Genomic DNA, 12,867 nt, shown 5'->3' with positions numbered 1-12,867 from the left:
GGTTCTTAGAAATTCCTCTTGTATAACTTTCTGCTCATCAGACCAGCAAATGTGTCAGTTTCCACCAGTTTTGAATAAACTGAGGATGGCTTCTCTAAGGCAGAGGAGTTGAATGCGTCACTAATTACCATGACTTGAAGGTGTTCATAAAGCAACTCGTTAGCAAGTTTAAGGATGGTAATTTGAAATGAAACTAGTAACTATAACAATGTGCTCTTTATGTACACCCTATGCAAGCTTCGGCATCTGTACCTTCAAGAAAGACGTCACTTGTCGAGTGGAAATAAATTAGCAAAATTACATTAAGTGCAAAAAATGGAGAGTTCGATCACAGCAAGGCAATAGTAACCCAAAATCCAAAACACCATTAGGTTTGCAGACATAATTCCCGGCATTGGATTTTAAACCATTTTAATTCATATGTAATTCATATATATTTAATTAATATATTACTATATATTTAAAAATAACACAATTTACTGTCTTTCTGGATAAAAACATTTAAACTGTTTTGCCATTCTGCAGCTTCTGGACTGGCGGGGGGGTATATCATGAATGGTCAATAGGTTGCTCCAAATTATTCAAGGATATGGATTTTATGCATTTTACAGGTGATTCCGAAACTACATGCAACCACCCACCTCCCACCGCAAACCTGCTCAAATAAGCGGGTACAGAAAATGGATGGATAGGTTACAGAGCCCATATTGGAACAATGAAGGAGGGAGTTTAAAATCCCTCTTGCCGCAAGTTATGGATAACTTGTGAACCCGCTATTCTAGAATGATTAATTAATTGGGACAGTCCCCTTTTTGGACAATCTGCCCCTGTTTAAAATGTACCCAAATATCTACCGTTTTATGAATGAGGACTAGGCCTGAATGTTGCGCAACAACAGGTGAAATGGAAGCTTGTCACGCTGCTGCAAGTGTTACAGATAGACAGAGTAGGAGAAACAAATGTAATCCTTTCTGTCAAACCAGAATGCCCCTGATGATAACTAGAAAACATTTGTTTTTACTTTTGTTATAGCATTAAGTGAGCAGAGTTAACAAACTACTATAAATAGACCTGTTCCTGTGAAGCAAGCTTCTCGTACTGCGGTTTGGAGACGCCTAACTGCAGAAAGTCACAGCTCAGGTTTGAGAAGTGTACCACAATCCATGCAGGAGCCACAGCAAACATATAGCAGAAGGTGCTCTGGCCAGGTCAAACCATAACTTCTCTGTTTGGCCTAAATGCAAAACAATATGTGGCAGAAAAGTAACAAGCCTCTACACCCTCAACATACTGAGGTCAAAACATGGTGGTGGCAGCATCACGCTGTGGGAATGTTTCTGCAGGGACAGGAAATCTGATCAGAGTTAATTGGGAAACAGACCTAAATACTAAGTTTTAATGAAAGAAAACATTTTAGAGGCTAGAAAAGGTCCAAAGTCCAGACCAACTAAATCCAATTAAGAATCTGTTGCTAGACTTCAAATGTTTTTAACAGACGTTCCCCTTTCAACCTGACTGAGTTTCAGGTATTTTGAGAAGATTTGGTAGAAATTTCTGTCAAGATGTCCAGTGGGGTAGACATTCCCAAAAACACTGGCAGCTGCAGGTGTAGCCAAAGGTTATTCTACAAAAAAACATGGACTCAATGGGGTTGAATAAAAGTGCACGTGCCACTTTTCAGATTTTCGGCAATGGTCCCCTTCATGTGCATTTTAATTGGGCAAGGCATGTCTGTATACATCTCATATTGTGAAACATATAGAAGTTGTCGATCCAATCCGTCAAGCCTTGAAGCTAAAAACATGTCTGTACCAAGAAAGTCTTAAAAGAGAGAGTAAAGCATGGAGGGAACAAATACGCTAAAAGAAAAAGCACACGCATTTCTCAAAGATAAACTGCTCCAAACAGGAAAAAGTTTGCTACATTAACAAAGAAACGTGCAGAAGAAGGACCAGCAGCAATTCCACATGAAGAAGTGATGCAACTGTACAACATTAGCAGCTGTGGTTTAACACATGAGCAGAAACAATCAGCTCACATTCACTTATTAATTCAGTGATGTAAAATAAAGCCACAGGATAGACATCTGCAATGTGTTGGTACAAAAGTGCGGTTTGTCTACTGTATGAGCAGAACTCACCTGCTCAGTCTTGTCTGAGACCTCAAACACACACACACATACACACACACACACACACACACACACACACACACACATACACACACACACACACACAAACCATGCCTGCGTCTTTTTTCCTTTGAGAGGCTCTGCAGTTTTGAGAGTGTTACGTGCAGCCGGGGTCACCACACTCGCGCGATGCATGACAATGGGCTTAGTTGTTCACAGAGGGATAATTTGCACTTTTGAAGGGTGCTGCGTGCCATAAAATGTCCTAGAGTAAATGCACAGATCTCTGTGTGTTTGCACCGAAACTCAGCTGATTGATGTCATTTGTGGTGTTTTTTTTTTTACAGAGGTCTATAGTGCCTGTGTGTACCGCATATGTGCGTTTGGCACGACCACTTGAGTGCACGGCCGTGCCTTAACCGATCAGTCATCGATGGCAGTTGACCAGAGAAACAAATAACTGGAGAGTAGACCACATATCGGAAGCTTGGGATATAGGAACCACCGCGTATTATGAACATATTCCTATAAATATCTTCCTCTGAACCGTACCCTACCCTGAAGAGGAATCCTTCTTCACCATGTGTAATAGAAGACAGCATAACTTACAAAACATTAAAGTATGCTCTGTCTTTTCGGAGCCTTCTGAGATTTCTGTGTTTGCTCAAGGAGTTCCACACGGCTTGTGTTTGAGCAGGAAGACCGAAAAGGTGAAGTATCTTCCCTCTTTCATTCCCTCCCTTTTCTTCCCCCCTGACCTCGCTTAGGCAACTCACTTCCCTTCAGAGTGAAGCAGTATTTTGACGAGCACATAAATCAGCGCGGCTAGTTGTAGACATTGATGAAGTAAAGCTACGACGATTCTTTTTAAACCTAGGGAGTGATATTTCAAGTGTAATGACAGGCATCCATTTCAGTCAATTATCTCATTCCGCCTGCAGCCTTCAACACTCTTTACTGTCTTACAGTGACATTGAGGCGTTCACATACACATATCACGGAGATGAACGTCGCGCTAACTTAGGTTTTTTTTTTTAAAGCACATTTGACTTTCAAAGGCAACCTCAAGATTGTTGTATTTGGGATCATGTCCCTCCAAATGGATCCAATTAACCTGGATTGATTTATTTGTTTGTTTGAAAGGGACTGTGTGTTTCAACAGCACAATTATCTCAAATGCACAATAAAAAAGTTTTGTTACGGGTGTCGCCGAATATCCAGTCGGAATTAAGTCGCCGCCTTGTTGATGGGACCAGAAGCTTCGTGGTTGCTCAACCCGCAGAGTAACATTTAAACAGCTGCTGGTGGGGGAGTTTGTATTGATTTCCACTTTATGCATCATTTCGATCATGTGAATGAAATATGCATGTAAATCCAACTTGCACAACTTGCATGCAGATGATAGAGCGTGTGTAGACCAACTACATCTGTCTATGCGTTATAATGCAAACATTGTTTTGCAGCTCGGTTGGTCTTTATTTCAAAAGCTTTTCAGTCGGCGTGGAGCAAATTTGATGCGAATCCATCACTGTGTTTGATTTCTGTTTGTTTTTAATGGCTTTGCAAAACCATCAACAACACGTTTGATCATGAGTCATATGAATTTAAAAGATTCTTAGACTTGGACGGATGGATTTATTTCAGTATCAACCCAGAAATAATAAATAAACACACTTCAGCGCAATGTTTAAATAAATATCTAGTCTCTGACTCCCAGTGTCCATTTGCTTCTTTTTTATCTTAGCTTTTTTTTTTTTACTAATTTTCTGTCTAGAAATGTGGACAGCATGTCTTTATGCTTGGAGTACATAAAGACACTGAAATTCCAATTATTCAATTCAATTTCAATTTATTTATATAGCGCCAAATCATGAAACATGTCATCTCAAGGCACTTTACAAAATCAAGTTCAATCATATTATACAGATTGGGTCAGATTATACAGATTGGTCAAAAATGTCCTATATAAGGAAACCAGTTGATTGCATCAAAGTCCCGACAAGCAGCATTCACTCCTGGGGAACCGTAGAGCCACAGGAAGAGTCATCTGCATTGTACATGGCTTTGCTGCAATCCCTCATACTGAGCAAGCATGAAGCGACAGTGGGAAGAAAAACTCCCCATTAACGGGAAGGAAAACCTCCAGCAGAACCGGGCTCAGTATGAACGGTCATCTGCCTCGACAGACTGGGGTTACAGAAGACAGAGCAGAGACACAACAAGAGAAACAAAAAAGCACAGAAGCACACATTGATCCAGTAATCTGTTCTACATTAGATGGTAATAGCGGGTGAGCCGTCATCTCTGGATGATGTCACAGTTAACAGAACGCCAGACCAGGTGTACCTACTATGAAGAAAAAAGAGAGAGAACAAAAAGTTAAAAGCTGAAATGACGACAGTCATTTCAATGTAATACAATGCAAAACTGAAGAACAGTAGAAATCAGTAGAGTGAGAAAATTAGACCCTGATGTCCTCCAGCAGCCTAGGCCTATCACAGCACAACTATAGAGATAGCTCAGGGTAACATGAGCCACTCTAACTATAAGCTTTGTCAAAAAGGAAAGTTTTAAGATTAGTCTTAAAAATAGATATATTATGTCAAATGACTTGCAGCACTGGCTTGTCCATTGATTATAAGGAGGTTTATAATGTCTACAAACAGCTACAGAAGGATTTCTGGAATATTATGAATCTAGACCACTTCAAAGGAGTGCAAAATAAACTCTGGTCCTTGGATGCAAAGCATTGAGGAATAAATCAAGATTTTTATGATTGAATTAAAACAAACATTTTCTCTTAGCCAACTTGCACAACTCATTTGGGTTCCTGCCACGATCTATACCACCTAAGGGAAGGTGTGGACAGTTTTCTTGCAATCATAATTTGTCAAGTTGAGCCTGAGCATGCAAAAAGGTTAAATGTCACTTTGAGCTCCATCTTGCATCCGGCTTTTCAATCTTCCTCCATTGTGTTTTTATGGCCCTCATTACGCATGCTAAGGGTGCGCTGCAAACAACGTTTCACAACTCCGGGGAGTGGGCAAGTGGGAACATTTAAGAGAAAAAGAGAGGGTGAAAAATGAAAAGGCCGTACTTTTATGGCAAAGATAAGACCTTTTTTCGAACAGCCATGCCAACGCCAAAGTAAGACTCACAGACAAAACACACCCTCACACCCACACGGCACCCGACTCCTGCAGAGACACGGATGCACGAGCAGTTCGGACGGGACATGGACTTTGACCCTTTAACCGCGCTGGTTCTGGTGCTGAAGCGACTGAATGGCAACACCTCTTCCTACGTCTGCCTCAGGACACTCACTGAAAAGCAGCTCAACTCTGCCAAACAAACAGAGCCTGACTGTTCTCTTCACAATGCGCACTCGCGTCTACATTACGCCAAGGAGAAGTGTTTGTGAGAGGACTTAAGCAGGATGCTGCTGCAGTCCATAAAACAATGTGGCTGTTTTAGATAAGGATCAGCTAAAGCTGTAAAAAAAGCCCGAGGGAGCCGGTTAAATAGCTCATAGAGCTTTATGAGATGTGACCTCCCCTGAGAAGTATGCACTTACTGTAAGTCGTAGGTGAACACACGAACAAGCAAATGCATTTACTTAGACACTCTTCAGGCCAACCCAGGTTTTGAAAAAAAAAAAAAAAAGCTTGCACAGATTTTCATGCTTGGATGGAGCAATTGAGAAGGCAGCAAAACAAACATTGTCATTCCATCTTAACACATTTTCCCCCTCTGGACTAAAAAAAAGTATTTCCCACCTTGCTTTTTTGATCCAGATCATCACGCACATGTTTATATCAGCGATAACTTTAGTACAGTAAGCAATTTTCAAGTGACGATTTCTAAAAGATCTCAAAATCAAGAAATTCAAGAATAAATGAGAAACAACGTCAATAACGTCTGTCAGTCTGAACCTCCATGCTCCATACAGCTCTTTTTTATCCTGGCCTACTGGCTGCATAGAGGCTCTCTCTACGGACCACCAGGCTTAGGAGATCGCATATTCACACGAGAGTATGTACCGAAGTTTCTGCCAACAGAAACCAGCCGGCCGGTAAACGTAAAGCTGCAGCAGCTGCTCCAACAAGCTCACAGAAGATCTCTGTTTCACTTTCTTACCTGTCTTCTGCATTTCTGAGTTACTACTATAGGTAAAATACAGTGTTTATTAAAATGTTTTATTGACTATTTGTTGAGCTGTGTGTTTCCGGGACGATCCTATATGGGGACGAACCTGGCCAGATGATGAGAACAGTTCACTTTAGGCATTTTATTGAGTATTTTCCCCAAAGCGGATGTGTTTTCCTTTGCCAACGTGTCTCTCTTCCAGTCTGACTCGTGATTTTCCTACGCAGACCGTTACCACAAGCGGTCGGCTCGGCCTCATTCACTTATACCAGATGTGATTGCTAGGACTTCATATGTTTGTCCGGATCCGTTGTGTTCACTTGTCTCAGTTAAGGTACAGTTGTGGACAAAATTGTTGGTTTGCTGCATCTGGCGCTGGGTCTGAGACACCCAGCGCCAGATGCAGCAAAGCAGCCCCAGAACATAACCGAGCCTCCTCCATGTTTCACAGTAGGGACACGGTTATTTTCTAGGTTTGCTTTATTTTCGCGTCTATGAACATGGAGCTGGTGTGCCTTTGCTAAAAAGCTCCAGTTTTGTCTCATCTGTCCAAGGGAAATTCTCCCAAGAAGCTTTGTGGCTTTACATGTGCAATATTATGGCAAATTCCAGTTTTGCTTTTAACAGTGGTGTCCACTTTGGCGCAAACAGTAATGGATGGTGCAATCTAACACTGATGTCCTTCCAGTTCACCTGTAATTTACTTGGAATTTGTTCTCGGCTCTTTGGTTACCATCCATATTATATTTCTCTTCAATTTGTCATACATTTTCCTCCTGGGGCTACATCCAAGGAGGTTGGCTACAGTCCTGTGGACCTTAAACTTCTGAACAATATGTGCAACTGTGGTCACAGGAACATGAAGCTGCTTGGAGATGGTCTTACAGCTTTTACCTTTAACAGCTTGTCTATAATTTGCCTTCTAATCTCCTGAGACAACTCTCTCCTTTGCTTCCTGTGATCCATGTTCAGTGTGGTACACACCATGTGACCAAACAGCACACTCGTAACCCTCTAAAAAGCCAGACTGACTGACAAGCTTGAAGACATTTGAAATGCTAATTAGAGGACACACTTCACTTTAACATGTCCCTATGGTCAAATTATGTTCAATCTTTTGTTGTCCAGGCCTATTTTAGTAGTTTGTTCTCTAAAGTCATTCTATTGAACCACGATTCAAAAGCAATGTCTGATTTTCACGGCTAATTTTCCGGTTAATTTTCAGTAAATGCTTATTTTTGTTATTACATTTGTCAGTTTCGAGTTATTTCAGTGACCGTTGTGGCATCTTCTTTGACTAACAGAGGGGTACAAACAAATCTCCCCATGACTGATAATCACCTAGACTTTTTGGGAGAATATCCTGTGGTCTTCATTGTTAGAACGTGGCTTTCATGATTTCTACTGTCAAACATTGTGATGGTCTTGGGCTGCTTTGCTGCTGCCTGACGTAGATGAGGCTTCGTTCTTAATGGATCCATGAATTCTGCTCTCTACCAGATAATCGTGACGGAGCCATTAGCAGCCATCAGTTTGTGACCTTAAGCTGAAGGGAACTTGTGTTATGCAGCAGTACATCAGCAAGTTGACCTCTGATTGACAGAAAAAAGATTTACAAGAAGGATTCATTTGTGGCCTGGCATGTCTAGGTGTTAGCAAAAAAAGCAGAACCAAAAGTTTAGCTGTGATGCTGTGCAGCAGATTGAGAAGACGTTTGTCACGCCAACATGTTCAGAGAACCGAAGTGACTGGGTAACACTTTAACTGATTGCTGCAAACATTAAAATATTTATTCATGCCTTGACAGGAGAAGGCTGCTCTTGCCAAACAGTAGAGTTACTATTTACTGCCTGAGCCCCGGCCCTCGCCTCTGCTACCCAAAACCTGCTTGTCATTGGTCCTCCAATAAATGTCTCAACAAGTGTGTTAGTTGATCAGATAACAGTCCACAGCTACCGCATCTGAAATACTTAAACACGCTCCAATCTGCTCTAATGGCCACGTCTGGATGCCGGTGCACAAACCTCCACCATACATCAGAACCTCTCCTGCTATTATCGTTTTACAGGCTCTCTCTCCAGGCCTCAGGCGTGCAGTACAGCACTAGCCGCCTGCTGTATCAGTTGACGGCCCCCAGCAGCGGCGGCCGGTATCACAGAGCTGCGTTCTTGGCGGCAGATAATAAACAAAACGCAGCGTGGACTCTTGACAGCAGGGTCCAAGCGCCGGCGAGAGGAGAAACATAGATGCAGGCTGTTGCAGCCATAGGGGAACTCCGTGCTGCAGGTGTCGTCTCTGCTTCATGTGGCACTCGGTCGTGAAGAACATGTTGGATAAACGTCGGAGAATTTTATATATATATATATATATATATATATATATATATATATATATATATATATACATACAATCTTAAACAATGACACAGAAAGTCTAACGTTAGTTTAATCTATTGGATTTATCAGTTTTATTTTAGGTCAGCGGAAGCCAGGGTGCATGATGAGGTGAGAATGAAACTAAGAAAGCCCCATTGGCTAATCCAACGCCTTTTAAGTTTATCTTTTGCTTAGGTTAGTTGCACAGTAATGCAGTGGTTAGCCTTTTCAGCGCAGACTTTGCATCTCTCCGTAACCGTTTATGGTTTTTTCTCACTGCTTTGGTTTCCGTTTAAAGGCCAAATGATTTACTTATCTAAACAGAATGCGGGTTTGCAAAAGGTATGAACTTGTCTTTAATTTAAAATAGAAATAAAATGTTGCTTCTTTAAAAGTTACGACAAAATTCACTATATTATATAGATATCAGAAATAATAAGTTGTCTTTTAGTTTTCAAAAGGTTGTGTAATATTTGGGGCTGTAAGCGAGTTTTAATTAATTAATTGCCCACTATACAACTAAAACTGAACTGAATTGAACTGAATTGAATATCTAGACTGAGGGGTTATAGCTCTGAATATTAAATGTTGCAGACCCCTGGTGTGGGTAACAAAATGACAGATGGATGTATGGATTTCTTTGTATTATTACACCCCCAGTTTCACTGCTATTTTAACAAGTCTTTCCCAGGCTTAAGCCAAAGTAGGGCAAAAACAGCCCCATTTCAGATCGAACCAGAGCACTGTACATGCATGTCCACATGTTCCAGCGCCTTAATAGTCTATTATTCACAGCCTCGTAGCTTTCAAATTGAAGGTTAGGCCATCCTCGGCATGCTCAGCTAGATGACAGGGCAAATATGTCTCAACACAGTTTATTGCTCGACTTTCAAGTTGCCATCTAACAATTGCTCTAGGCTCCGAATCAAAGCCGCGCTCGCCCTCCAGTATAAACAGGCTAAAAGCCGTAACGCAGCACCGAGCGAGGTATCTGTCACACAGGCAGGAGACGATCGGGAGATATGTGTGCTTTTTTTTTTCTTTCTTTCTTTCTTCAGAGTAGGACATAAAAGCGCATACCTGGAGGTGTGTACTTGGAAAATAAGGCCTCTATGTGTTGTGTTCATACAGGTTACTCATTGATCCAGGCAACTTAAGGGAGTGGTGCACAATGCAGGGATCAGCTCCACAAATACAAGAGGTTGCATGAATGAACGTAGACGCATGCAGAGCCGAACCACCTCTGAACATCGTATTTCGCAAAGTTTTACCAAGTGAATGACATTCACTTAGAAAAAGATATTTTTTTCTCATTTGCTTACATAAACAAACAAGTGGCAAATGGACTGACTTTATAAAGCACTTTTCTAGTCATAATTACCCCTCAAAGCACTTTAGCCACATTAATCCCATCACATTCATTTACCAATTAGCAGATAAATACGCAAATTGGGGTTAAGTGCCCTTCGCAGGGGCACATCAACATGGGACCGAAGGAAGTTGGAATCAAATACACAACTTTCCAATTGCACGACGGCTATTCTACCCACTGATCCATAGTCACCCCAAACCAGATACCCACATGCCCACACACACAAGTCAGATTGCCATAGTGAACGCCATGCCTCTGCATCCTGGATGCTTGTTGTAACACCGCTTCACGCTGAAAAGACAGGACCTTTCACAACACCTCCACGCAACAGACTAAATGAGTGCTTTGTTATTAGACTATCATAAGCTCTGACAAAGAATGAGACAACTCCATTTACACACACAGGCACACAAACACAGAGAAGACGAAGACGAAGAGGAGGAGGAGGAGGAGGAGGAGGCGAAGCAGCATGACCCAACATGTGCTTGGCTCCAATGGAAAACTGTCAGACGCTCCATCGCACCCGAAGACTCTGGAAAGAGGAGCCGGGAAAGCTGGCATTCTGCAGGCTGTGGCCCATGTCGGCGCTCGGAGAAGGAACAAAAGAGAAGAGGAGGAGGTGCTGTTGGGCTCTGAATGGAGATATAAGTGATACGGCTGGCTACAACAGCAGAGAGTGAAAAGAAGGCGAGAAAGACAAAAGCACAAGGCGATGGAGACAAATGAGCCTTGTGTTCATGTAGTTTCTGAGTGTTACTTGAAAAGATGAGTGGCAAAATGAAATTAGCGCAAAAGTAGACGAGAATAACCTGATTGCAAAAATAAGATGCTGTAAATAACCGAGCATCCGAGTAGTGCTGTTTAACGTGTGTTCACGCAGACAAAATTTTAAATGATGTGCAGGCCCTGGCGCTCAGAACAATAAAATATGAAGTTAGGCAAAATAAATCAGTCATTCACACGCTGACAGTGGCGAGCTACATTTGCAGCCGCAGCTGCCCTGCAGCCAAGTGACAGAAGCGACTACTGCCAGCACTCAAAGCGGGTGAAGCCTCCTTACCTGAGGGCACAACCGCTGAGACAGTCCACTAGGCCTCAGTTGCAGGCAAAGGACATTTTTCCCAATAACCAGTTTGTTTTACTGTTAAAGGAAAACCATTTCAAGCCAAATGCAACAAAACAAGCCCAAACTATCCCTCTACCACCACCGTGCTCCTCGTTTGAACAAAAATGGAGCTTGACTTCACCAACAAAATATTTTTCGTCATCTTAATTCAACAAAGGCACGTTTTTTTAGACATAAGAACGCCTGTTTTTACAGGAACTATTTCCTGTTGGTTTGAACCTTTTTCATCTTATTTTCAGCATCGGTTGACTGTCCTTGCTCGCTCCTTTTTATTGGACACTTTCTCACAGCAGTTAAACCAGCCAGACATAAAACAGGCAGAAGCTTTAAGAGGGTTTAGATTTGATCCAGACGCACAAAGCATGTCATTCTTCAGGATGGAAAAAAAGGTCCTCGGCTCCCCCCTTCTTTCTGCTCCACGTACCTCTCCGTCATGATGTCACACAGCCTGTTTACAACACTCTGTGAGCGGTGTCAAGAAATGGATCAGAAAACCACACCCACACAGATCCAACAGCGTGGGGCTTTTCGCGAAAGGTTGTTTATATATATATATATATATATATATATATATATATATATATATATATATATATATATATATATATATATATATATATATAACAAAAATTAAAAAACAGCTTTTTTTTTTACTTTGCACGCTCTGTTAAATAAACCCTAAATGTACTTATTTTTCTTAAATAGATGAGGGTGTTGTTCCGGTGAAAGATAAGGAGCGCTTCTATACTCTCTCACCTGGATAGGAGGATTTCTTCATGGCTTCAGATGCGTCTTCCTTTTCGCAGTATTTTAAATTTAATAGAGTCCTGGGGGGAAATATCAGCGTCTCGCTTGCATCCGTAACTTTCCCAGACTGCTTCTCGGTGCGTCTACGGCCCCTTCTGTGTCATCTATGGACGGATGAGTGTCTAAACTTTTCTCCCCCTGAGCTCACTAAACTTTGCCCCGGTCTTTTATTCCCACCTCGACCTGCTTGAGGGAAACGGTCTGTGCGCTGGATATTCAAATAATCTCACCTGCGCTCCCGACGCACGCCCTATCCCAGGAGCGGGAGTGGTTTACAGTAACGGCGCCGGGGGCTTTCGCCTATCAGAAAGCAATAGAGGCTGCTACTGTAGCTTACCTGTGCGCGCAGGGACCTATCTGACGCCGATTGCTGGACAGGGAATCTCCAAATCCAGCAGTGTGCTGGTTCGTCCTGTTGCGCAAAAGTTTCAACCGACATATAAGCTATAATGCGTTTGTGTGGAACAGTTTATCGTCGCGTATACATAACACCACATGTGTACAGTGCCGACAGGCTGCTGTGTGTTTGGTGCGGGACGAATGGGGGCAGGTGAACTGTTTGGACTATAAACCTTAAGCTTTAGGGGAGCCACGGGTATAGCGGCTGAATGAAGCGTTCAGACCTTTAACCTTTCAAAGTTTCAAATGTCAACATGTCACCTCCGTTCAGGTGCACCACACGCAGAGAAAGAGACTCATCCTGTCAGCAGCTCTGGGCTACAGGGACCTCTTGTGGTTGCGTGGGTGGGAAATCTTTCATCCAGCTTCCTGATGCTTTCATAGGGGGGGTTATCTTGAGTGGTTGCGGAGAAAATTAAAGGTTTTCGCTGACGTGACGTTTCAGCTTTCTTTTCTTTCTCTCTAAGAGCAAGCCATACAGATTCAAGCACGTCACAGATGGCCAAACAAC

At 42.2% G+C, this 12,867-nt stretch overlaps 1 protein-coding gene across 1 annotated transcript in view; it reads right to left on the bottom strand.

Moving 5' to 3' along the window:
- Window positions 1–12,160, bottom strand: part of LOC105933014 (septin-9) — a 114,345-nt gene extending 102,185 nt beyond the window's left edge. The window contains exon 1 of the mRNA XM_036148127.1: window positions 11,907–12,160. Within this exon, the coding sequence (XP_036004020.1) occupies window positions 11,907–11,928 (22 nt within the window). The 5' untranslated portion in view covers window positions 11,929–12,160. The remainder of the gene's footprint in view (window positions 1–11,906) is intronic.
- Between the last annotated feature and the right edge of the window lie 707 nt (window positions 12,161–12,867).

The sequence above is a fragment of the Fundulus heteroclitus genome, chromosome 16, assembly GCF_011125445.2.
Source record: "Fundulus heteroclitus isolate FHET01 chromosome 16, MU-UCD_Fhet_4.1, whole genome shotgun sequence".
In the NCBI taxonomy this organism is placed as follows: Eukaryota; Metazoa; Chordata; class Actinopteri; order Cyprinodontiformes; family Fundulidae; genus Fundulus; species Fundulus heteroclitus.
Note: the sequence above shows the minus strand (reverse complement) of the source record. Positions and strands in the feature narration are given on the sequence as shown.